The sequence below is a fragment of the Petromyzon marinus genome, chromosome 2, assembly GCF_048934315.1.
Source record: "Petromyzon marinus isolate PM22_M1 ecotype Great Lakes invasive population chromosome 2, UKy_Petmar_22M1.pri1.0, whole genome shotgun sequence".
NCBI classification, from domain to species: Eukaryota; Metazoa; Chordata; class Hyperoartia; order Petromyzontiformes; family Petromyzontidae; genus Petromyzon; species Petromyzon marinus.
Window position 1 is genome coordinate 12,841,598 of NC_133668.1, and position 26,483 is coordinate 12,868,080.

General features: G+C 45.9%; 1 protein-coding gene across 2 annotated transcripts in view; it reads left to right on the forward strand.

The window, feature by feature from the left end:
• LOC116947052 (integrin beta-1-like) overlaps positions 1-26,483 on the forward strand; it is a 49,570-nt gene that overhangs the window by 18,704 nt on the left and 4,383 nt on the right. Inside the window, exons 1-14 of one of the 2 annotated variants that reach the window (XM_032962452.2) lie at positions 1,639-1,661; positions 1,858-1,932; positions 6,964-7,052; positions 8,143-8,353; positions 10,693-10,863; positions 13,790-14,031; positions 14,570-14,728; positions 15,716-15,811; positions 16,411-16,500; positions 17,448-17,588; positions 21,688-21,890; positions 23,682-23,923; positions 24,751-24,973; positions 26,138-26,207. In XM_032962452.2, the coding sequence (XP_032818343.1) occupies positions 1,860-1,932; positions 6,964-7,052; positions 8,143-8,353; positions 10,693-10,863; positions 13,790-14,031; positions 14,570-14,728; positions 15,716-15,811; positions 16,411-16,500; positions 17,448-17,588; positions 21,688-21,890; positions 23,682-23,923; positions 24,751-24,973; positions 26,138-26,207 (2,010 nt within the window). In that variant the 5' untranslated portion in view covers positions 1,639-1,661; positions 1,858-1,859. Of the gene's footprint in view, positions 1-1,638; positions 1,662-1,857; positions 1,933-6,963; positions 7,053-8,142; positions 8,354-10,692; positions 10,864-13,789; positions 14,032-14,569; positions 14,729-15,715; positions 15,812-16,410; positions 16,501-17,447; positions 17,589-21,687; positions 21,891-23,681; positions 23,924-24,750; positions 24,974-26,137; positions 26,208-26,483 lie in introns of those variants that run through there. The other variant, XM_032962447.2, reaches the window with a different exon arrangement.

The following is a 26,483-nucleotide window of genomic DNA, read 5'->3' on the forward strand; positions in this document are numbered from 1 at the left end:
TGCGAGGGTTTTTTTTAGCTTTACTGGTTTCCTATCACGTGATGCCAACACTCATTAATGGAATTGGCCAAACATCCCAATACAGGACCCTGATGAAGAGAGTCTAGAGTCATTGAGGTTTTCTTGTACAGAGGGAATTACCGTTATATTTCCCAGGCATTCTCTCTTTACAGCAGTAGTATTGCACGACACAAAACATAAATACAGTACAGATTGTGTACAAGTTGGTGTAGCTGCAGTACTTGGGGAAAACTTGCACGACGGAGTGACACTCGTGGCTGCACTGAATTCAACAATCCATTGCTGCCCTGTAATCTCCTGGTAACCTTACAACCCAGGCCTACAACAGCAACGAAATATTTATTTATTTAGTATTTATAGTAAATTAATAACCTTCTATTCTCTACCTCCATATAAACATAAAATGCATATTTTAGTTATTCGGGCCTCCTGATGTTCTAGAATTGTATTAACTAGCACTCTTTGTTCACACACGCAAATCCTGGACCAGTTTTGCCCTTCTGGGCAGAGTAAGACGCGCTAATAAACAGTTTCTACTGGTTTACCAGATGTTATTGGTAGGAGCACTCCCTTCTGGTTGATGTTAATTCTTAAAATCTGCAATAGGGTAACCCTAATGCGAGTTCCACTTCATTGGCTTTTCCTGGCTAACAGGAATGACTTTATACAAAAAAATAAATATAATTATGCTTGATTTGAAGCTTTCGTGACTGCAAGGATTCATACTCTTTGGTTTTTTCGGTAAAGTTACGTAGGTAAACAATAAATAAAATAAAAAAGTTATCATTTATTTTATTTTACCTACGTGACTTTACCGAAAAAAACCAAAGAGTATAATTATGCTTCTTACCACCCTTTGTATTTGGTGATGAGTCTAGTCAACTTCCCAGCTGCAACAGCAGCAGCAGCCCCGTGGAATGCATCTCCAGAGAGCCTTGGGGGGGTGCGTGGGGGGGGGGCAAGGGTTGGGGGACTGCTCCAGGAAGCAACCGTCACCCTGGGCTGTACCAAACACAGATTGTGGACTGTACCACTACTGACACATACTTAGGGTGAGAAGCAATATATTTTAACATACGGTACGCACAACGCCGTCATTAAGGACATGGATGATTTATAGAGCAACGGAGAGAATGGAAGCGGATGAGGGTGATGCAAACAGTCCGAAAGAACACAACCAGAGATGAGGCCGAGACAGGCATGCAGCACAAATGTTTAAAATGGAATGTTCTCTGCCTCCGTCTACCCTTGACCCAATGCCAGCTGCAAATAAATTTGATGCACAGTCAATGATTCCTCAGAGTCTGGGACGTGCGGTGCTTGCAGACGATGCTTATTTGCAAAATTATTGTTTGCTGTCAGCCGTTGGCCTGGATGCACAGTACAAATAAATGCGGTGTACGAGCCCATCCATCGTCGCTGTGCTGTCTATTCTGCGTGTGTTTGTATACGCGATGTCAGCGTTCGACTCCAGGTCATGGCCAACAAAACCTGGTCTGAGATACCTCTAGGTTGACTCAGCCTAAAACGAGCACCTGGTGCGGTGGATGCGCAAACATCAGCACTGGGGAGACGGGGTGTCAGCCGGGCGTGGGTCCTGCCACTTTGACCACCTTGGTTGGACGTGGCGGCCGCAATAGGTGCTCGCTAACAGCAATGGCCCCAACAGTGTGTTTCAAGTTTTCATTTTAAAGCTTTCGTGACTGCGGGGATTCATTAAAATATTGTTTTATATTTTTTAATTATTTTTTTGTTTCCCTTCTACGTGACTTTACCGAAAGAACCAAGAATATAGTGCGTTCAAGGTTACACTGGGAATCTTTGTGTTTGTGGCAGGCATGGCGTGGAGTCGGTGTGTCTGCGTGGCGCTGCTGGTGACATTGACTCTGACGCTGTCTCTGGGTCAGCCAGGTACGAGTTCCACACACACACACGCGTATATGGTGGGGTGGAAGTCCTTATACTGTACCTATTCTAGCTTGTTTGCCCGTCCTAGGACGGAAGCTGTAATATTAACGAAAAGATTGAGCAGAGTGTAATTGTATCTTGTGTCAATTTAATGGCAGTGATTCTTGCACAAAACTACGTCATAAAACACCTCACTTAATGTCACTGTAGCACTGTATATAACTGACCTTCAATTTGTTCAAATTGACTGTTCTGATACTTTATTCTCTTCTGCTTTCGGTCGCTGGGGTTGCACTGTATATAACTGACCTTCAATTTGTTCAAATTGACTGTTCTGATACTTTATTCTCTTCTGCTTTCGGTCGCTGGGGTTGAAATAAATTGGAATTCGATACAATATCTGGAAAATGACCGAGAAATGTCTCTTTTACCATAATGTAGAAACATAAATTAGACTTACCTTTTGTCTCAAGTGCTGAAGAAATAAATAAAGACACCAAATCCACTTTGTTGCTGCGTATAATTATTTATTAGATTCACTTTCAATAAATAAACGTCAAAGTTCAAGCGAATTTACGAAAAAAATTATTTCCGCTCGACCTGCGTGAGTGTAAAAATTCACCCGCTCATGAATATTCATGATGGGGGGTGGGGCATGTGGAGTGACGTCACGCGCGTTACACACAGACATCCTTGGTTCATTATAGTAGTAATGCCTATGCGATTACAATTAAATCGGTGCGAGATAGGAGTATAGGGACTTACCGCCCTGTAGATGAACTCACCGAAACAATAACAAGACTGTTTGGCAAAATGATCACATAAAAACATGAGAATTGGCATTAACTTCTGCTGTTAAATTATTTAAGCCTACCATTCCATAATATGAGGACACTGGGCGGAACAGTGGGCATGATTATTTTATAGAAAGATAAAGGTCGTGAGCCAAAGGCAGAGGTAAAACGGAAGGTCTTGAGCCTGCACTTGAACATGGCATGGGAGTCGACAGCATGGAGAGCTGGTGGGAGTTTGAGGCAATGGAGCAGCAGTTGACTGGGGGTTTCAACAAACAACCACAGTTGCAGGAGCAGAGAGTGCTTGGAGGGGAGTAGAGTGAGAGGGGAGAGGAAGGCAAAAGGTTTCAAATGATTGCTTTTCCTTATTTTCATGAATTGTACAAACATTCCATGTTGTCATTGTAATGATTAAAAGATATCCTGATTTCATTACCAGATAAAAGCCATGCTGCTGTGCTCACTATAAATGGTTTCTGGCCATTGGCGCTGTGTTTACAAACGAGCGGCGGTGGTGTTTGAGATATCTCGTTCATGAGCGTGGGCAGACGTTTCACAGGAATTTCACGAGGCTTCCACGTGCACCCATCCTGTGCCCTCTCAGAATTAATCAGCATGACGATGCGTTTTTTATGGGTGTCCGATTGAACAGTAATGATAAACAAGGCCCGTTATCTGCCCAGATAAGCCTAAGTCTACGGTGCTACTTGTGGCCAAGAATCGAATTGACGTGGCCGGGTTAATACAGCATTGTGCAAATCGCAGTGCCACCACTCCACCCGTCAGCTCTTCATAGATTTCGAATGATGATGATGATGTACTTCATTTATTTTTTTGGAGAAAATTCTGAAACTCAAGGCTGTTTCTAGAGGAAATGCTCACGTTGCAATGTTTGGCCAATGACATTATACACGTTTTACTTTGTGTTGGGAGGAAACGGGGGTACGTGGATAAAAAAACACAAGCATACAAGAGGATAGTACCCAAAGCCCAGCAAAGGCGTATTCAAGAAACCATTGCTATGCTGCCATGTATTTGCCACCGCAAATGGTGGATTCACCAGACTGAACACAATCTAACCTCCCTTGTAGTTATGTGGCAATCAATGTAAATGCTGCGAATATAACGGATCCTATGACACTTTCGCAAGACTCGGCCGTCATGCGCCAGCCTTGTGGTCATCTGTGAAAAAATAAACTCGGCAAGTTGCACGTCTTGGAAATAGAAAATAACCCCACAAAGCCCCGTCCTTTGCGATTAAGGGCTTCGTTTCGATTCAAGCATTTATATATTTTATAACAGTGGTGAATGTAGCGGCCTCTAGTGGCAGGAATGGGCACACGCAAATACACGACGTCAATTACATCACATCAATTAAATCTTGACTTAAAGCTTTCGCGACTGCAGGAATTAATATTCTTTGGGTCTTTCGGTAAAGTCACGTAGATAGGTTCAAAGGAAATAACAAAAAAATAACAAAAAGCTACGACGTTTCGATCGCAACACAAGCGTTCGTCATCAACATGTCACCGTGATCTCGGACAACCGTTGATTTCCGTTCGTCATCAGGAAGACGAACGCTTGTGTTGCGATCGAAACGTCGGCGTTTTTTGTTGTTATTTTCTTTGACCCTATCTACGTGACTTTACCGAAAGACCCAAAGGATATCACATTAAGTATTTAACAAGCAGGATTGACGCAGCAGTTCAGGCAATGCACGTGTTCTTCACTCGTTTTCAGAGGGAAGCCGCTTTCCCCGGTAAGACGTCAGTGTTGAGGACCCCCACACATTTGAAACCATTGGGTTTGTGACAGCACAATTGGGGGGTGTTAATCACATTTGTGCATTGTTAGGGGCCGCATTAAAGGCTATCAGGGGCTGCCAGTGGCCCGCGGGCCTTGCAATGAAGAATGTCACGGGACAACCGTTGATTTCCCGCCTTCACCAACCTGCCTTGACCAACGTGGTGAAGTATGGCCCACCACCAATACCACCCCTCCCCCTCCTCCTTCCCAACGCAGCATGGGAAAGCCTTTATCCAGCAGTGGATTGATAATCGGCATTAAGTTAGTTACTTATCAACAGTTTATGAATCGAAAAACGCTGACGCAGCACCGGCACACGCCTGTGTGAGTCAATGCAAGTGTGCTGAACTCAATGATCGATTCATCGAGCAACAGTGCTTCTGATGCGCAATGTGGTCACGTGCCCGTCAGGAGAATGGGAGAGGGGAAGGCGACTTGAGGAGCCGGTGGATCGATCACGGCTGATGTTTAATTACAAGTTACAAGCCGAATCGTAGCTCGGCATTTACGTCGTATATACCATCTGTAAACATCTCTATTATCAGCCATATACATATTTAATGTTGGAGTGTTACGCTACCTTAGGTGGTACCAATTTGTGCTCTGGGCCCATGGACTACGATTTAACCCGAGGGAGTTTGGGGGGGGGGACTCGTAATGAAGGGTGCGCTGTTGTTGGGTTAAGCGGTGGTGGTGGTGGGGGGCATAGGGAGATTTGGAGAGAGCCGATGACTTCCTGCGTTTCACAAGCGTTTTTCACGAGGAGTGCGTTACAACATTCTGGGCTGGTTCTCCCTCACCCCCTCTTTCCCAGAGGGAGTTTGCTGGGGCGGCTTGGGCGAGAGAGAGGTCACGAAGCCCGTGACTTGCGTTGCCCCCATCCAACGTTAATTTTGCAAGGCACGCGCTGCCATTCAAATAGAATCCCAAAGGGCCCCTGAAGATTGAGTTAAGGCGCCAAGTGCGGAAGAAGTGCCCAAATAAATGAGACGTATTGCGCATCCTTCACATCTCTCTTCATCTTGTCGTACGGCTGATGTAGATGGCAGAGCGACGACTACAGTGTCACGTTCAGGTGGTCAAGTGAGGTCACCGCTTGAGGAGCAGCGGAGTGTCTCGCCGCTGTGATGTCTCCTTTCGTATTTCTGGACCGGGCATTGCATCGTAATACATATCTGTACCTCTACATGAAATACAATACACCTTTTGTCTTATTATTATTATTTATTATTACGCATCCTACCAGCCACCTGGCCTTCAAGTGAGAAGTGGGTAAGGTTTGTATGAAACCTTGTCCTGGCGATTTAATGAATTGTCAAGATTACGGAGTAGAGATTCGATGAGGCAGTGCGATGATTAACACATTGAGTTTCTACCTTCGTGTCTGCATTGTTTTTCTCTCCCATCAGCTTATATAAGGATTATACCATCGAGTTAGCAAGAGCGTACACAAGCTCATCTCACACGGTTGTCTGCCACAAGTTGTGAGCGATATCTGAACCGGACCTGGCCTCTCGCCCCGTTTCACCAATCTGCAACACTGACCGGCGTGGTGAAGAATGGTCAAACGAACCCCATGACCAACAAGCATGAGGTGGCATTCAATCAGCAGTGGATTGACATAGGGCTGTCGTGCAATAACTCGCACCATTATAGCGCACATAGCAGCTCCTCTATAGCCTGTGCACATGGGCACACGTGTGCTGCTTGTGCTATGTGTGTGTGTGTTGCAATACAGGCACACACTGGTTGTAGTGTTCAAATGTCTACATCGCAAACTAAACGCACCACCTAGGTTCTGGGCTATGCACAATGTTGGAAATTGTTACCTGAAGCTTGGTGGGGCTCACTTGGGGTTATAGTCTATGGGCCAAATCAAAGATTGGTACCACCTAAGGTAGCAAAGCGTATTTACGTGGTTAATAAGAGTGAATTACTTGATAGCCCACACAATGCATATGTTATCACATTAATAACTGTTATTGACCACAAAGAAATCGGAACCACGACATTTAAACCACCCTAGGTGGTGCCGACAAGTGAAATATTTAGTCTAGGCTCAGACTATTAAAGCAATGTTAAACTCATAGCCCTTTGTCAATACACTGCTGGATGAAGGCCACGCCATGTCTGCCTTCAGTGTTTTTTTTTTACCCAACTTCTCCCCAACTGGCCATCACGCTCGGTGTACTCAGCCTAAAACTAGTACCCTGTGTGCTGGTTGTGGGTAACACATAGCACTGGGGAGGCGAAGGTGGCCAGGTGTTACGTTGGCCCCATCACCCCTGATGTGCAGTGTCGCACATGAAATAGGTGCTCGGAACGGCACATTCCATTATAGATTCTAAGGGTAATTTAAGAATGTCGCTCTGTATCCTGTGCTTATGTGTGTGTGTGTGCGTTCATGTATGTATGTATGCATATGTTGTTTCAGAATTGCGAAATGAGTGTCTTTTGGCCAACGCGAAGTCATGCGGTGAATGCATCCAGACAGGGAGCCGCTGCAGCTGGTGCACAAAATCTGTTAAGTAGAGGCTCATCACGCACACAGACGCATAAATACATTCTCGTCTAGACATAGAAGACTTACAGACAAGGACAAAGATCCCCCGTATAGCCTTAACATACTGTAGGGGCAAGTGCTGGTCACGAACGCCTATGAACGCCGGCACAGCACACGATGGAGTGGGTGGCCAGAATCCTGTCTGGCCGCCTTTGTCTCCCCATTTGCTGATGTTTACACACTGCACCAGGTACTCATTTGAGGCTGAGTCGACCTAAGGGAGGCCCAGGACCGGTTCAGATAATTGTCACTCATGTTGGCCGTGAGCAGGAATCGAACTCGTGTCACCAGATTGGTCGCAGAGAGCGCTTACCACTGTACTACCACACACACCTACGTGCATACATACACACGCACGCACATACACACATAAGACACATAAACACACGCAGACGTACATACACAGACATATATACCTACATGCACAGATACACATAGAAATACTCGAAATACGCATACCGACCCACCTACATTTGTTCCTCCTGCACCTTAAGTAGTGGCGTAGGCATCGAGTGTACAGGCGGTGCAACTCTACCCGGGGTCCATGGGTCAAAGGGGCCCAGGCACCAGGCTACAAAGGAGGGCAATTGGGCAGGGGGCCTCCCAATTTCACTCCTTGCACTCGGGGCCATTAACCATGCTATACCACTGGCATTCGCTAAACTATGAAACGAAACAATTTTTTATATTACCAGATAAGGCCCACTGAGCTATATAGCTCTTTTTCAGAAGAGACAGGGCCATAAATGATCGCTCAAATAAGTGGCTTATCATGTGGAAATTTAAAGCAGCCAAATGCTCTTAAACGCATATTGATTCTCAATGTGGAGGGAAACACCAGAGGACCCGGCGAGAAATCCAAGGAGACAACATGCAAACTTCAAATATATAGGCATCAACAGGGTTGCGATCGAACCCATGACCTCCTGCATACCAGGCGAGGTAGTTAACATTCCGACCCAAAACCCTGCTGACCGAGCAACCCCACGAACTCACAAGCCATGTCCTCACACGTCATGCCCACCTCCCATCCCACCACCCACCGCTCAGAACTTCACCGAGGTCGGGGAGCCCAACTCTGCACGCTGCGACTACGTGGAGAACCTGCGCGAGCGGGGCTGTGGCGCGGAGCGCACGGAGAATCCCCGGGGCAGCCAGGCCCTGCTGCTCGACCGCCCGCTCAGCGAGCGTGGGCAAAAGCTATCGCCCGACCACATCACGCAGGTCGCCCCGCAGAGACTCACGCTGCGCCTGCGGTCGGGTGCGTATCCCTGCGCACTGCAGCCACACTCGCCGCCACCCACGCCCTCGCACGCGCTCTCGGTGTGGGTGAGACGTCTGACCCCCTCCCTCCCACACACCACACCCACCTAGCCACACTACTCGGCCTCGTCATCGCTCTATGCACTTCACAGTTTTGGTAGAACTAGGCCAGGGGACGGTAAACCAAACTAATAGGAAGAAACATTTTTTTCGAATTCGGTAAAACAAATGTTTCAAGAGCCGTTAATGTGTGTGAAAACAAGACGGTCCTTAATACTTAATGTCACAAAGCAGTCCTTAGAGACCCATGCGGCTCTGGAGCCGCAGGTTGCCGACCCATGACCTCGGCTGACTGAGAAGAAGCCTGTCAGGGTTTGGTCTGTTGAAAGTGCTGCCAGCCTAGGTGCAGATAATTTAGCGAGGAAGCGTTACAGTGGCTCACAAGCACAATTAACGAAAACGAATTCGTCAATTGCACTTCCATGAAAGGAAAAATACACTTATATGATAGGCGAAGTTTCGGGCGACGGCTCGTCTTCACGGCACATAAATGACGCTGCGTGCCAAAACATGTGTGATGAAAATAAAGCCTGCATGCGGTGGGAGGGGTATTAGTGCATTCGTACTGTCGTTTGACCTCCCTGTCATCACCGCATGCAGGATCTATTGTCATTATGCATGTCAACGTGCTGCAATGGCGATGAATTAGTGCATCAACACCGCTGCATGGCTCGAGGCCACACGACAAAACCGATGAGTGACTTCTGCGAGCTTGGTGCAGCAGCGGTCACGTGACGCTCAGGGCCCAGGAGGGGGCGGTCGTGAACGCGCACACCAAACCACGGTGCGGAGCAGAGTTTGCTTCTTTTGGAATTATTTTCGAAAAAATTAATGTGAACATATAAAGTTTTGTAATATTCTCATCGAGAAGCTTTCTCGGGGTTTTTAAGCGTTTGTACGGGAGTTAAGTGTACTGTAGTTAAATTCAAGGCTCAATTTAACGTCACAGATTGTGCAGTGTTTGAATTTACTACTCGTGATTTTATGCTCATGTTGCATTTTGCCCCCTGAAGGAAATTTTCACATGCACGTTGACAAAGTCGGAGGGTAAATTACTCAGAGCAAAATACATTACCTGGACCGCTATCCGCACCAGTAAATTAGACCTCAACACAGCAGCCTTCAGATCCCTTCACTGGCTCCCAATCCAGTCTCCAGTCAAGTACAAGATCGGGCTAGTTGTCCTCCCCATCCTCACTGGGCTCCCCATGCTTACTAAGCATGTAACAATGCATTATTTATATTCTTGGTTCTTTCGGTAAAGTCACGTAGAACCAAGAATAGGAATCCATGCAGTCACGACAGCTTTAAATAAAAATGCATTCTTTGATTAATCGATTAAAGCAATATTTTTTTAATTCTCACGATACGAACATCGGCACTTCAGAACAAAGAACGTTTCAAGGAGGGAATTTCCAAGGAGAATGAAAGGAGATAGGGAATGCAAAATACTAAACTAAACTTGTATTTTCCACGTACATCATCTCCATGCTTTGAATTGGGGCCATTGCCATCAATGCTATTGTATAATTTGCTATCAAAAGGATGTTTTTATTAATGAAACAATAATACAATCAAGTATAATCAGACTGAGGTACTTCCTCTCGTTAATGCGCGCTTCTAAAATAATTGCAGCATTGCTCTGCTTGCCAATGATTGACCGCATCGATACAGAGCATCCAGGTACACAAGTGTCTCTGCAGTAAATTCATCCTCCACCCAGTCCACCGTTCCCCCTAACTGCCCCCTCCACCATAAAACAAACCTGTTTCGTTCCCCATGACCTCATGCTCCAAATGTTTTTTTTTATTTTCTCACATTGTATTGAGATACTTTAATAGCTATGACTAATAATAACACACATTTGACAATCCAATGCTGGATTGGAGATTGTTTGACCATACTTCACCACCGTTATCAATGCAGCCTTGTGAAGCTGTGCGAAGAGGGGGCGGGCAGAGGCAGCATAATCAACAATCCAGATGGTGTTGGTTGGTTTAGGTGGGTTGGGAGGCACTACAGGTTCAGGTACATGACTTCCCACTAATGTTAGCCGTAGATGGGAATTGATCTCAGGTCCGCTTCCGCAGGGTTCATAGTGCACTGAACCAAACACGGCTCTATTGCTTTATAAATGAAACATCACAGTATATCGCATTGTAGCCTTCTTCATAAGCTGCTGTTCCAAAACATTCTCAAGTCCGGTGGGTGGTCTAAGACGCACGCGAACATGCGTCGACTTTCTCTTGACGAATGACGTTGCCTAACCGCGTGCAGGTGAGCCGCAGGTGTTCAACGTGACGTTCCGTCGCGCAGAGGACTACCCCATAGACCTCTACTACCTGATGGACCTGTCCTACTCCATGAAGGACGACCTAGAGAACGTGAAGAAGCTCGGCACGGAGCTGCAGCGCAGGATGAAGGACGTGACCAGCGACTTCCGCATCGGTGAGCACGGAGCCCACCCTCCGACCTCCCTTACAAAGATTCCCCACTCCCCCTTATAGACTTGTGCCGTTAGTAAGCTTCTTAAAGATGGTACATAGATGGTACAGCCTAGGAGGCAGTGGGTGGCCAGAATCCCATCTGGCCGCCTTTGTCTCCCCGTTGCTGATGTTACACACAGCAGCGGGTACTCAACGTTTAAGGCTGAGTCGACCTAGGGGAGGCGCAGGACCAGTTCAGTTCTTCGGCGCTGTTATTGGTCGTGAGGGGGAAATCGAACTCGGGTTGCCGGATTTGTAGCACCGAAAAATATATATGAAACATTGAGCAGTGCCACACTTGCACATTACTATTCGTGAATGTATCTGAATTTGATGTATTAAGAGTTTAAATTAATCACCCCCCCCCCATCTCCCCGCAGGCGATATCCTAGAGGGGAGGGACTGTAAACAGTGCCTGTTACGCACGCAGCCACGCCACGATTAATAAGCGTGCTGGGAACAACATGAACGATGTTTTAGTTTCAAGACCGTTAGTCTGCAGCAGGTTACGGTTTCCCACTGAAGTGATGCGAAATCAAGGCCGCCACCCCCCCGCAACAACGGTCATGTCGCATCTCACATAACAGCAATGCCTCTGTGGACAAAACGAGCCGTAAATAAATCAAATTATGATGGCTTCCTGTAATTAGGGAGGAGGCCAGGCAGGACGGGGCGAATGTAACCACCGGTCCTTGCGTCCACGTTCATGGCATGCGCTTTTCAAATCTCCGCAGCACAATGGCACGAGTAGGATGTTTCACACAACCACGTATAGAGGGGGAGGGTGTGAAGCACAAGGTGTCTTGTCTTTGATACCAGCCAGGGAGAGCGCGATCGCCCTTCTGGTATAACAGACGTCCTGTATGGGGCTAAGCCCTGTGTGTGGATGTCTGCTTGACGTTCCCAGAGAGTGCTCTCTACACTCGACCGAGCTATTGTTGCCTACAGCTAGACGTACCATTGCCTCCTGCTATAGACGTCCCGAAGGGACCACTCCCTATCTGGAGGGCCAGTTGAGATTGTCAGAAAATACTCTGACCAGCGATATCTGCTCAAGATCTGGCCGTTCGGAGCATGAGATCTCCGTAGGGACATTGCATACGCTGGGGCCATTGACTTTGATGTTGTTGAAAAATACTCTTTTTTTAATGTAGCTGCTTGCCCCAATGAATTGTGGCTTTTTTGGACCTGTGGTCAGCGACTGCAATAAAAAAAATCAAATTTTATCACCTCCACTGGTCCAATAACAAGAAGTGAGTTGCAAGCTCGTCAGACATGCACGGGATCAGGAGCAAAGGGCGTCTTCCAAAAGCCATAAGGTACACGATTGAGCAGTTGCCAGAATCTCACGTTCCTCCTCCCCTAATCGTCTGTCAGCAGCGGTAATTGTTGTGTATTTCTTAATAAGAGGTGTCAGGTTTCTCTTTTCCGCTTCGAATCGCACAGCTGCAGGTTATTTAATTCATGAAATGCCTTCAAGCTAAAATAACTGTGAGATGAAGCCTGTCATTTGTTTCAATCAGAAGAGAAAGACAAACAATTACGCAACATTTTCTTAGTTCTTTCGGTAAAGTCACGTTGAAGGGAAACAACAAAACAATATATATTTTATTGTTTTGTTGTTTCCCTTCAACGTGACTTTACCGAAAGAACTAAGAATATGAATTACTGCAGTCACGAAAGCTTTAAATCAAAATTACGCAAAAATTTAGAGATACATTTTTTTAATTAAATGATGTAATAAATGCAATAAATTCCTGAAACGCTACCAAAAATGTATCATGAACGTGCATACCACACCAAGCAAGTAGCCTTTGCATATTGGGGATTAACGAATGCATCGACCCATTCATTAATATCAAATATTTAAGCTCGCAATACTTGCATTGACTCGCATGACAAGGAATCAATGTTTTTATTCCTTTCCCAGATGTACATATTTTATGTTTTTAGTTCACATCACTCCTGTACAGGCACAACCGTTCACCGCAATGTGCATGAAAATGTATCAAGCCTTGAGTTGAATCGTGACCCTAAATTGTGACAATTTATCAAATCACGGTGGTGAATTGTTCAACCCCTGTTGCATACCAATTGTTGTGATTCGTGCTGTTGCAGTAATTTTTTTATATTGTGTAATGTTAATAATTTATTTAAGTAATCATCGGGATATAGGATTAATTTCACATTGGAGGCTCCAAAGTGTCACTAAGACACAATGACATGCACTTCAATATACGACCGTCATTAATATCAAATGGAAATATATTTGGTACAACACTCATCAACATTAAAATATCTTCACGATGAAGACATTTGTCTTGCAACAAGCAGTGCACCGCCCTGTTTGAAACAGTGGCCCTGGATAACGATGTCACAACAATTTTTTAAATAACTTCAATATTCCTCTTTAAACTGGGCCTTTACACATTTTTAAAATATTTCTGTCAATAAGTGATTGCTTTTTCACATGTAGGCTTTTGCTACCAATATTATCCACAATAGAGGGTTTGGGTAAGATCGCCATCTTAACCGAAACCCAAAACCCTCTATTAATCTAACCCAAAACCCTCTATTATGGATGATTGCTCTTTGTCAGTTAAAGCAACATTTAATTCTCAAAACTGGAATAAGTGAAAAAGGGCAGAGTTTAATACAATGGTTATTTTTTACTTAGACCATCACAACCTGCCACACATTTGAACCCCCGTCTAATGACAGGCACCTGAAACCCCCAGATTCGATCACCAGGGTTTGTCAGTCGTGTCAGCTTAAGTGGTCCGGCCCCCTGAGCCACAGGGCCGCCTCGAGCCCGGCACCATTCACGAAACATCCGAGCTTCTGCACGCACGGCCAATCGCCGCTGGCGCTCGTCACTGTCTCCCCAGGGTTCGGTTCCTTCGTGGACAAGACGGTGATGCCCTTCATCAGCACAACGCCCGCCAAGCTGCGCAATCCGTGCGGCACCCGCGAGGAGGTTTGCACCAGCCCCTTCAGCTACCGCAACGTGCTGCCGCTCACGAGCAATGGCAGCCTGTTCAACGAGCTCGTGAGCCTCCAGAAGATCTCGGGGAACCTCGACTCTCCCGAGGGTGGTCTGGACGCCATGATGCAGGTCGCCGCGTGCGAGGTACGTTTCCACGGTTATTCATAAGATATACGGAGGGGGACAGCAGCCGGTCATGGGCAGGAGAAAAAAGAAGGGCCTTGAGTCTTCACGTATATAAACTTATTTTGCATCGTACGTAGCCAACCGTGCTAATCGGAGGGGTGGGGGAAAGGATGACAAATTAAACACAAAAAGCAGTTCTAAAGAAATTAGTTGTTAATATTGATTGGAAAGTGCATAGCTCCAGTGGCTTCCTAATATATAAAGGAAGAGCATTCCAGGTGGCTGCAGAAGTACATCTTAAAGCGCGTTGCAGTGACCATCTTTGTTCGCTGCGAAGATGACCAGAGTTTGCATGATTGTTTATGCTCCTTGACGAGATCAGCAAGGTAACAGAAGTTGAAGAGGGGCAGAGAGTTCCACACTATGGGGTCCCATTCTGCGTTGTGCACGACATCTTGCATTGTGCGTTGCGCGAATCTACCCATTGCGTCGCAATCTGTCACTCGCTTTGCACCCCTTATCGTTTTGCCACGTTACATCTCTGCTCACCTGGCAGGACAACATCCGCTGGCGCAACGTGACGCGCCTGCTCGTGTTCTCCACGGATGCCGGGTTCCACTTTGCGGGCGACGGGAAACTGGGTGGCATCGTCATACCCAATGACGGGCACTGCCACCTGGACAGGGAGGGCGGCTACACGAAGAGCGATGTCTACGTAAGTCGTTTGCACTCGGACACTATTATCCACGGTTTGATTCCAGCACCTGGCACACCGCATCCAGTATGGCCGCTAGTTACGTGCCTGCTGCATTTTACCAGAGACCTGGAAAATATAATTGAGAAGCTAAGCCCTGCCATTATGCTTCCCACTGCCTGAAACCATTTCAGGCTAAGATCGATTTGGGCAATCATGGATATATTGCTGCAGGTAATCATGTCCGACTTTAGTTTGTGCACAATTTCCTGTTATAACAGAGAGAAGTTTCTCAAGCTGGATTTGGTCACTGCACCCCGTAGCGAGGAATTTTGTCAACTTCTAAACAGGTTACCACACGCAGAGGTCACATGACTCCCCAAAGTTACGCGCTCTGTAGACCAAGCATTGTCCATAATATAAATGCAAGTCACGTGCTTTCATCAGCCCCACAATCTCCAATACTAATACCCGATCATGGTGGGCTAACCTCACCTACGGTCAAATACAAATGTAATCGTATCAATTATAATTAATTACAACCACAACGTTATTCTTGGTTCTTTCAGTAAAGTCACGTAGAAGGGAAACAATCAAATAATAAAAAATATAGTTTTCCTTCTACGTGACTTTACCGAAAGAACCAAGAATATGAATCCCTGCAGTCACGAAAGCTTTCAATCAAAATTTAACCACAACGTTATTGATATTTGAGCTCACATGCTGCTCTGTTTGGGAATAATAATTGACCCCAGGTCTGGTAAAGATGGATCAATAAATCCTATATGATAGGATATTAACCACTTGTTGCTTTCGAGCATCTCAATGTGCTTTACAAAATCATTAACAACATTCGCAACAAGGACAATGATTTATCAATCTAATCTCACGAGCACGATTTGACTCGTGTATTTTGAACACAATAATCGATTTTTATCGGTAAATCGAATCATTTTTCTCCTTGCCTCCTCGGCTACCCCTGTCTGCATTCCCTCCCTTTCCGTTTAGGATTACCCATCCGTTGCGCAGCTGGTGCAGAAGCTGGGGGACAAAAACATCCAACCGATCTTTGCCGTCAACAATGAGTTCCACGACGTCTACAGGGCAAGCGATCGCACACACCGCATCTCCGCGCGCATACACACACACACAGCTTACTCCTCCACAACAACCCACATTATGCTCAGACATCCACACACTTAGGCGAGGTGGCTCAGAGGTCAAAGGGTTGAACTGGCACTCCAAATATTCTAGGTTGTATCCATATAGCCGCCTGCTATTAGACCAAGTTTCATGAGTTGGTACCCACAGCCCGGTTACAATATATATTGGGTATTACACTTAATTTGAATACATTCCAGCTATGGAATGTTGTTTTACATAGAGGGTTGCACAGTTCTGAGATATATGAATGCCATCTTCACCTCATTATCCCAGGAGCAAAAAAATGAGGAAACATTTGGAGGAAAGATTAAAATACCATTTAGAAAAAAACACCATTTTGTTTGAACAAAGTATAGAATACATATTTCCCTTACCCTACACTTCAGGTTTTTGTTATTATGCAACACATCACTGGTACCATGTATACTTTTAAGGCAGTGTTCGGGTATGTGGAGACTGTGAGTCTGTGACATTTGCGCTGAGTCACACGACGTTTGGCTCCATGAGTCATGTGATCTTTTGTCTGTGTCACTGAGCAGAGCCTGAGTGAGTTGATCCCCAAGTCAGCGGTAGGCGTGCTCTCTTCCAACTCGTCCAATGTGATCCAGCTCATCATCGACGCCTACAATGTACGAACTGCCGCACCATCCGTGTGTGGTCACTCACTCAAACACACACACACGTTCGTGTTAATGTAAGAACCAACACGTTGTTTGCTAAGCTGTGGGAAATACATGTGTATTGGCGTGTACGCATGTGTGCATGCTTGTGCGAGTGTGTGTGCGTGTACATGTGCGCATCTGTGCATGTATGTATGTGTCAGTGGACATGCACACTTGTGTGTGCGCATGTGCGAAATTGGTTGTAAAAATAGCAATGTTTTTTTTTATATTTTATATTAGTCGACGGCAATGAATGCTCCAAAATTATAAAGTTTGACGATGATGATGACTATCCACCAATTACCCAAGCCTGACTGACTGTAATGAGATGAAAATAAAAAAATGTGAATGGAGATACAGACCAAGATCATTTGGTAACATTGATAGCGATAGCTGCACACTGAAAACAATGACTGAATGCGCTGATTGGCTAACCTTATAATATTTAAAATAGCCTAATGAATTTCCTGCTCAAATGAGCATTGGAGCCATGCTGTTCTTGTGCTTACAGTCATGAGCCAGTGGTGGAAATTTTAATTCCACATACCTGTGGTTGGGGCGAGTCTCTTCATAGGAAAACCACTGTTGACGATTTCCCCACAAAATAGTAGTGATTTTATCAACCCGAGAGGAATGATGGGGCGAGTCAATCAACCAAAAAAGCATTTATATCTTGGGAAAATATTGGACGCACCTCACACCAACATTTAATAACTGAAAGTGGACAATCTTTTTAATGCTTGAGTCGGCTAGACTAAGGGAATTACTAATATGAATCTCAACAACTCAGACTCGACTGCAGTTCCACAGGTCGTCGTCGTCTACGAAACCAAGGCTATGACGAGAACAATCGAAAAAAAGACGTGCACAGGCTGACAGCGGTGACGCGTGCGGTGACGCGTGCGCGAGAACAGGCGCTGTCGTCGGAGGTGATCCTGGAGAACACGAAGGTGCCGGAGGGAGTGCACGTGGCCTACACGGCGCACTGCAAGCACGGCGAGACACGCACGGGCGACGGTGGCCGCGCCTGCTCCAACATCCAGATCGGCGACGAGGTCAGGGCGGGCGGGCGGGCGGGCGGGCGGGCGGGCGGGCGGGCCAGCGGGCGTCTCGCTGCAGAGTCGCTCCATTTTCATTCTCGGAACGAAACGAGAGTGAGCTCACCGCTTCATTCTAACGGTCGGGGCGGGCGGGGGGGGGGGAGGCGGGTGCTACTGGAGAGCGCCCGTTATAGCTGGCAATGTCAGAGCGTTGAACCTTGGGCTTCAGCAACCTGTGATTGAACTGGGTTCAAGTGCCAAGATTACTTGTGAAACCAGGTGAGAACTCAAGAGACCAGGATAGCGGGCGCATTCTTTAGAGTGACCTTGCTCACCAGCGAGTTTGGTGGTCTCAGTCCCAATTTGGCCTATTCCAGCTCTAACAGCTAAACTCGTTGCAATCTGATTGCCACGTGATATGAGCGCCTCTACCAAGAGGTGCAGCACCACCTCGTGTGAGTCAGACTCAATTGCAGGGACCTCAAGTAGATCTGTGACATCATCTTTAAGAGGCCGTTCCCTAACATGAGGTGATGCACTGCTCTGCAAGGATTTCGAAAGAGAATGTATTCATTTCATTATACGGGACCAATTGCACAATTTGAGTATTATTTTAGTTCATTAAAGAATCGATTAAATCTTGATTTAAAGCTTTTGTGACTGCAGGAATTCATATTCTTGGGTCTTTCGGTAAAGTCACGTAAAGCGGTTCAAAGAAAATAACAAAAAATAACAAAAAACTCACGACGTTTCGATCGCAACACAAGTGTTCGTCATCAGGAAGAATAAAGAGGGGGACAGCTGCTGAGGCAGACTGTTTTAAAGGTTTAAATGGGTGTAGCCCATAAACGAAGTGGGCGGGGCTAGTGATGTTAATATGAGAAATTAGCATGTAAATGTAAGATCGGAGGGCGACCTCCACGACGAGGGCACGGAGGTGGCTATGTTACTGTGAGAGATTAGCATGTTACTGTGAGAGATGAGCATGTTAATGTAAGATTAGAGGGCGGCCTCCACGTGTGCGTGGATGTGGCTATGTTAATGTGAGAGATTAGCATGTTAATGTGAGAGATTAGCATGTTAATGTGAGAGATTAGCATGTTAATGTAAGATTAGAGGGCGGCCTCCACGTGTGCGTGGAGGTGGCTATGTTACTGTGAGAGATTAGCATGTTACTGTGAGAGATTAGCATGTTACTGTGAGAGATTAGCATGTTAATGTGAGAGATTAGCATGTTAATGTGAGAGATTAGCATGTTAATGTGAGAGATTAGCATGTTACTGTGAGAGATTAGCATGTTAATGTGAGAGATTAACATGTTAATGTGAGAGATTAGCATGTTAATGTGAGAGAATAGCATGGTAATGTGAGAGATTAGCATGTTAATGTGAGAGATTAGCATGTTAATGTGAGAGATGAGCATGTTAATGTGAGAGATTAGCATGTTAATGTGAGAGATTAGCATGTTAATGTGAGAGATGAGCATGTTAATGTGAGAGATTAGCATGTTAATGTGAGAGATTAGCATGTTAATGTGAGAGATTAGCATGTTAATGTGAGAGATTAGCATGTTAATGTGAGAGATTAGCATGTTAATGTGAGAGATGAGCATGTTAATGTGAGAGATGAGCATGTTAATGTGAGAGATTAGCATGTTAATGTGAGAGATTAGCATGTTAATGTGAGAGATGAGCATGTTAATGTGAGAGATGAGCATGTTAATGTGAGAGATTAGCATGTTAATGTGAGAGATGAGCATGTTAATGTGAGAGATTAGCATGTTAATGTGAGAGATTAGCATGTTAATGTGAGAGATTAGCATGTTAATGTGAGAGATTAGCATGTTAATGTGAGAGATTAGCATGTTAATGTGAGAGATTAGCATGTTAATGTGAGAGATTAGCATGTTAATGTGAGAGATTAGCATGTTAATGTGAGAGATTAGCATGTTAATGTGAGAGATTAGCATGTTAATGTGAGAGATTAGCATGTTAATGTGAGAGATGAGCATGTTAATGTGAGAGATGAGCATGTTAATGTGAGAGATTAGCATGTTAATGTGAGAGATGAGCATGTTAATGTGAGAGATTAGAATGTTAATGGACAATCGCAGAGCAGCAACCTCGAGCTCGTAGAGCAAGGTGGCTGTGTTAGTGTGGGAAATTTAACCTGTTAATGTAAGATCAGAGAGCCAAAAATAACTAACATCGGAAAGTGGTAGGATGGGAACATCACAGCCAGTTATGACTTAAATGGGTTGATAAGGTCATTCCAATGATTGCTCAGTTTATTCCCATCTTCTCGATTGAAGTTGTGTCTGTGTCTGTATATGTGGATGGCATCATGAACGAATCTTTGTTGATAGCCAGTGGGTTTGCAAAGTACCTTCGTCTTAGAGAAATCAATTAGTGTGAGCCTACCGCATTAAAACAATGATCAGCCACGGCCGAGGTATGGTCCTGCCGTTTTTCAGATCTGCCCTATGTTCATGAACATGGTCCGAGACATGTCGCTTAGTTTCCCCAATGTAACTACTGCCACAGACACCAGGGTATTGCATGTCAGGAATCATATCCTTCACAAATGGGATCAGATCACGAATTTTATGTACTGTTTTAAATCGAACCTGGATCTTGTGTTTGCTCATGATTTTGGAGATATTTTTGGTGACCCCTGCTATGTATAGCAAGGTGATGGTTTTGATTGGTCCTCAGATGGTTCTTTCCCAACGGTTGGGGTGATAGCTTTACGGATTGTGTAATCTGAATATCCATTCATCTTGAGAGCTTGGTGTACGTGTTTCAGTTCACTGGCTAGATGATGGTCGGAAATACATCGAGTACTATGGTGTTTTGATGAGGGCATTCTTCTGGGCAGGATGGTGGTGGGAGCCAGGTTTTACATATGCATCCGTATGGGTGACTTTCCTGTAGACAGTGTCCCATTGAGCCATCTGGTCTCCTTTTGATTAAAACATCCAAGAATGGTAGCTTGCCATCCTTTTCCACCTCCATGGTGAGTCTGATGGCTGGGTGTATGGAATTGATGTGGTTGAGGAATTGGTTCAGAGCTGGTCGGCCATGTGGCCAGATGACAAACGTGTCATCTACGTATCTCTTCCACAAGGACAGACGTAGAATGGATGCCTGGATGGCATCTATCCCAAATTTTTCCATGAAATCATTGACTACAACTGGAGATAAGGAAGAACCCATTGGGGTACCTCCAACTTGTTTGTAGAATGTTCCATTCCAGGTGAAGTAAGTGTTGGTGAGGCAGTGTCTCACCAGGCCAGGTACATCAGCATTCAGTCCTTGTTGGACCAAATTTTCAATGATTGCAATGGTATCAGGCACAGGAACTTTGGTAAACAAAGATACCACATCGAAACTAACGAGCATATCACCTGGAGCTAGTGAGATGTCCTTAATTAACAATACCAAGTGAGCTGTGTTAAGTACAGCTGAGGTGGTCTTACCAGTGAATGGTTATAAGGTCTCAGACAGAAATCGGACCAGTTCGTAGGTGGGTGAGTCAATGGTGGAGAAAATAGGACGAAAACGTGTCCCTTCTTTATGGATTTTTGGTAATCCATACAATCTGCTAATCTCTTACATTAACATAGCTACTTCCGTACCCTCGTCGTGGAGGCTGCTCTATGATCTTACATTTACATGCTAATCTCTCACATTAACATCACTAGCCCCGCCCACTTCGTTAATGACCCTTGGGCTACGCCCATTTTAAACGCTCGTGTTGTGATTGAAACGTCGTAGTTTTATTTGTTATTTTCTTTGAACCTATCTACGTGACTTTACCGAAAGACCCAAGAATATAAAGATAATTCTCGTCTCATGTTTACTTCCTGGTTTTGTTCAGTGCTCCTAGCCCCATGAGCCCAACACGATTCTAAATGATTTTTTTTTAATTAGCATCGTTCGATGCTTGTATCAAGAATAATTTGCCATAAGTGAATCGACGCATCATTCCGTGCCTTGTTTATAACGTCTCTATCTTCCCTTCACCTCCCTCCCACCCCTCCCCTGCTGATTCCATACCTCTCTCCATCCCTTGCCCTTCTTCCCGACCCCGTGTCCCTCCTCCCGACCACCAGGTGACGTTCAGCATCAGCGTGATGGCGACGCGGTGCCCGAACGAGGGCGAGGATGCGCGCCTCACCATCCGCCCGCTCGGCTTTAACGAGAAGGTGGAGGTGACGCTGCAATTCGTGTGCGAGTGCGCGTGCCACTCGCTCGGAACGGCCGACAGCCCCGAGTGCAGCCAGGGCAACGGGCGACTTGAGTGCGGCGCTTGCCGGTGAGGCTGCGCATGCACGAGTGCGCAGGTTTGCGCGATGGGTGGGGTCGTGGTGATGGGGTAATGCGCGCCTCACACCCCCAACTCTTTTCCAAGACTTCTGGCTCGCGTGGAAGGGGAGGCCAAAACACCCTCCCTAGAGCAGTGATTTACGTGAAATGTTTTTGGTTCCTTCGTTTTTGTTCGTAAAATAATGTAGTCATATTTTTTTCGCATTTTCCACCAGTTCCCTATTCCTGTAATGTGTGCAGCGCATGTACCGATCCTCGCTGTTGTGTATCGCAGTCTACGTAACTACACTTGTGTCACGAGCATCTGTCTTGTATAACATCTATACCTTAGCAGGACACTCGCGAAATAGAGCCTAGCAGCTCATTGGGCCCTTCCTGCCAAAATAAAAAAAATCTATTGAACGTATCTAACCTGTCGTCTATGGAACACTGCATGTCCAACGTGGGAAGTGGCCCACGGCACTGTTTCAGATGTCCAGTGTTTTTCACGAAATGTTTTTTTTTGACGACTCGGTCCCGCAAAATTTGTTGAGGATCGACAGTGAGGCCGCATGTCCACGAAGACCGGGAGCACTGTCCTAGAAATGTTCCCTCCAGCAGTGTTTCTAAAACTTGTTCGGCATGCAGACCACTCAGTTGATGCAAACATTTCCAAGGACCACACAACCCCCCAACCGCTACTGGCAAAACACATTCACTTCTCTCTCTCTCAATACCAGTCATACAAAATTATTCATATTACCGGAACATAAAAAAAACATTATTCTTAAATGCAGCTAAAAAGTTTTTGAGGTGGGGAGGAGGGGGCATTTAGAGATCAGAGGGTAGTTTACCAAACTTTTTTAAAAAAATTATATCATAAATAAAATATTAATTAATGTCTGAAACAAAATGTATGAACGTTAACGTTGTCATTATTTCCGGATCAACCTGTATTTGCATCACAGCCCGGCGGACCACCTGGAGGACCGTTACGCACCACCGGTGGTTCCGGGGACCACGTTTTGAGAAACACTGCCCAAGAACTCTCTAGAACTCTCTAGTGCTCCCTCTAGTGGAGGAGTTTTCCACCAGCAGTGATTGCGTAGTTAAAGGGCGGGACGAGTAATTATCCTCTTAGCCTTTATATAATGTATAACGACAAATGTCGTTGTATTGCGTTGCCTAAATATTGTGATTGTGATGAATTATTATTGTCCAATGGGAGTTTAGTACGTATGCCATTTTGGAAAAGCAGAGCTCAACTGCAGGAGTAATGACTTAAAATAAGAGACAGAGAGTTGGACTTTAACAAAGCCACTAGAAAATAAGCATTGGGCCTTTCAATACAGGTATATGTGGACAGTGTTCTGAACCTTATGTAATCTTGCAGATTCATAATACAAGACACGTTATCACAGTGTAGTAGATGTAATGAGGAAGATGAGGTTGTGGAAGGCAGGCAAGTATTCAGGATGGAGGGGGGAACACTACCAAGACAGGCATTGGAGTGACGACCAAGGGGTATAAGTAAATCTAGATGGTTGTGACGATAATATTTTTGAGTATTTCTTGAGGAACGTATCAACTACACAATGAGGCGAAGACTTCATTCCAGATGTGGTTGGTGACGAGAACGTTAGAGCAATCCTTGAAGTTCGGGTGGTAACCTTACAACAACCGCTTCGAGCCAAAGGAAGGAAGCAATGGCGATCAGCTGCGGTGGCATCAGTGACATTGACCGCGATGGCCTACTCGACGCGACCAAGTTCACAACTCGTCCACCCCTCGTGGTCCGCAGGTGCAACGAGGGTCGCATCGGGCGGCTGTGCGAGTGCAGCAAGGACGAGGTGAACTCGGAGGACATTCAGGCGACGTGCAAGCGCGACAATTCGTCGACGGTGGTGTGCAGCGGGCGCGGTGACTGCGTGTGCGGCGAGTGTGTGTGCCACAAGCGCGACAACGCCAACGAGCACGTCTTCGGCACCCTGTGCGAGTGCGACGACTTCTCCTGTGACCGGGCCGCCGGGAAGATCTGCGGCGGTGAGGCCCGCGCGACGCAGGCGTGCTTTGCTCACGACGTGTGCGTTTGTATCGGCGCGCGTGGCCATCCGTGACCCGCTTTGTCGTGCTCCACGGAATAGGAGGAAGCGGTACAAAGGATGCAAATTTTTGAGCCTCAGCATTTGGTCTCGCTGTGATGTTACAATTCGTGTAAATGCGACGTAATTTCAAGGCTGTAGGGAAACTGAGCAAATGTATTTTGTATTGAGAGGCGGTCGGTCATAGGCAGTGGAATAAAGGAAGGTAGTGAGCATGGGACTGGGGACAGGTCGAACATTTTAAACTGGAGCAATGTTTGCTTACTTAGGCAAATGCTGCTGGAGAACATCGGTCAAGAAGATTCATAATAAAGGTTCTTGGGTTAGATCGCGTTTATTTATAAATGTGTCGTAACCCTCCACCACCCGACACGGCCAATCAGCAAAAAAAGTGTCACGTTGACAAAGACAAATAATTCACTACTTCAGCCCACCGGTGTGTTGAAGAGTTAATCCACATTTACAGTTTGAGTACGACGTTTCGCTGGTAAATACTTCCAGCATCATCGGGCAATAAAAATATAAATATTTTAAATACTTTTGGGATGAAGCAGATGGTCACCTGCTTATTTACCGATTTAACAATAAATCAAAGAAATCCCCCCCATTTTGTCAAACGATTGCCAGAAAAAGGCCTCCCCACGAGAGGCAGAGTGAATGTTCGGATGGCCACGATATATTTTTTTATTTTTTTATATCAACCCCAATCCATTGCGTGACGCACTTAATATTGTTGTGCGGCGGTTGTGCGTGATTGTGGGGCGGCAGGTAATGGTGTGTGTGACTGCGGCCACTGCGTGTGCTTCCCCAACTTCACGGGGAACGCGTGCGACTGCGCGCTCGGCACGCACGGCTGCGAGGGCCGCGGAGGTCAGATCTGCAACGGGCGCGGCACGTGCGAGTGCGGCAAGTGCCGGTGCTCAGAGCCACGCTACCAGGGCGCAACCTGTGAGCTGTGCCCCACCTGCCCGGAGGCGTGCGAGGAGCACAAGTGAGGATACCTCGTTTTGTATTCCCTACTGGCACAACCAAGACTCAGGTGGTGCTAGGTCAGACGTGGCTAAAGTACGGTCCCCGGGGCCGTACACGGCCCGTTGGGCTTTTTAATCCGGCCCGCCGAACTTGTCCAAATATTATGATTATTATTAAATTAAATTTTACCTTTCTCCTGTAATGCCCCCATTTTCCCATTAGATGGCGCACTTTGACCGGGAGTTACGACATGTTTTGTATTGTTCATGTTCGTGCAATTTGTTAAATTGCCTTGCAAATAAATGCTTTGCTACCTGTTAAGGGCCAAATCCTTTCATGTAATGATTTTTAACACGTCATTTATATTAGTTCACACAAACACTCCATCCATCTGTTCCTGGCCCGGCCCCTCTGTCAAATTTTAAGAACCCATTGTGGCCCGCGAGTCAAAAAATTTGCTCACCCCTGTGCTAGGTTGTTGTTGGGCAGAGCCGCTGATGTTGCGTTTGATGAACGGGTCGAGCCGCGTGCACGTGACGCGGTCATACCGCTTGAATTGTGTACCGACCGACGTGTCACACGCGCGGCGAACACGTCATTACTCCCACACCTGGCCCCAGTTGAAGTTGATGTATCACGGTGTTGTAGATGTATCACTGTTATGTTACACACTCTTTTGTCCTTTAGGTAAAGTTACGTAGGTAGGGGAAATAAATAAATAATGTGTTGCGATCGAAACATCGTGATCCATTATTTTGTCTACCTCCGTGACTTTACTGAAAGAACCAAAGAGTATGGATTCCTGCAGTCACGAAAGCTTCAAATCAAGATGTTTAGGTTCCAGTTCGCTTTTTAATTTATACAACAGCAGCCGCCATTCGCCACTAAGTGGCGGTGACGTCACCACGGTGCTCGTGCCAGGCTATATATACAAACACATATATGTATATATATCTATCTTGTCAACATATCTATTCACCCATCTAACTTCATGTATATCCATTGTCTTTATCTCTTCTCTCATATCACGAGGATTACATGAATTTAAACTGGGGTCCCCAAAAATATTTTTTTGCTGAGTGCCCCCCAGTAGGTGAGCACCACTACCGCTGGTGAATGACAGCCCCCCCCCCCATTGTACCCCCCCCCCCACCCCTACCCCTGTGCAACCCCGCGTGTGCAGAGACTGCGTGCAGTGCGCCGCATTTGCTAATGGGCCTCGCAAGGAAACGTGCGAAGAGTGCGGCCTGAAGGTGACGCTCGGAAAAGCGCTTTCTCAACAACTCCCAACACAGGATGCATACCCTCACGTGATCCACTGGAATCCGTATTTTTGCTCTCAAAAGGGTTCCTATTTTATATAGACAGAGGCAAAAAAACTTTTGCTCTGGGTTAAGGAGAAATACACAATTTGACCTGGGATTTTATACTCATCCACGGCTAACATCAGTGACGAATAATAACACAACTGGTCCCTGCGCTGTTTAAGCACCATCACGGGGAAGACAAACACAGACGAGCGTGGGTCT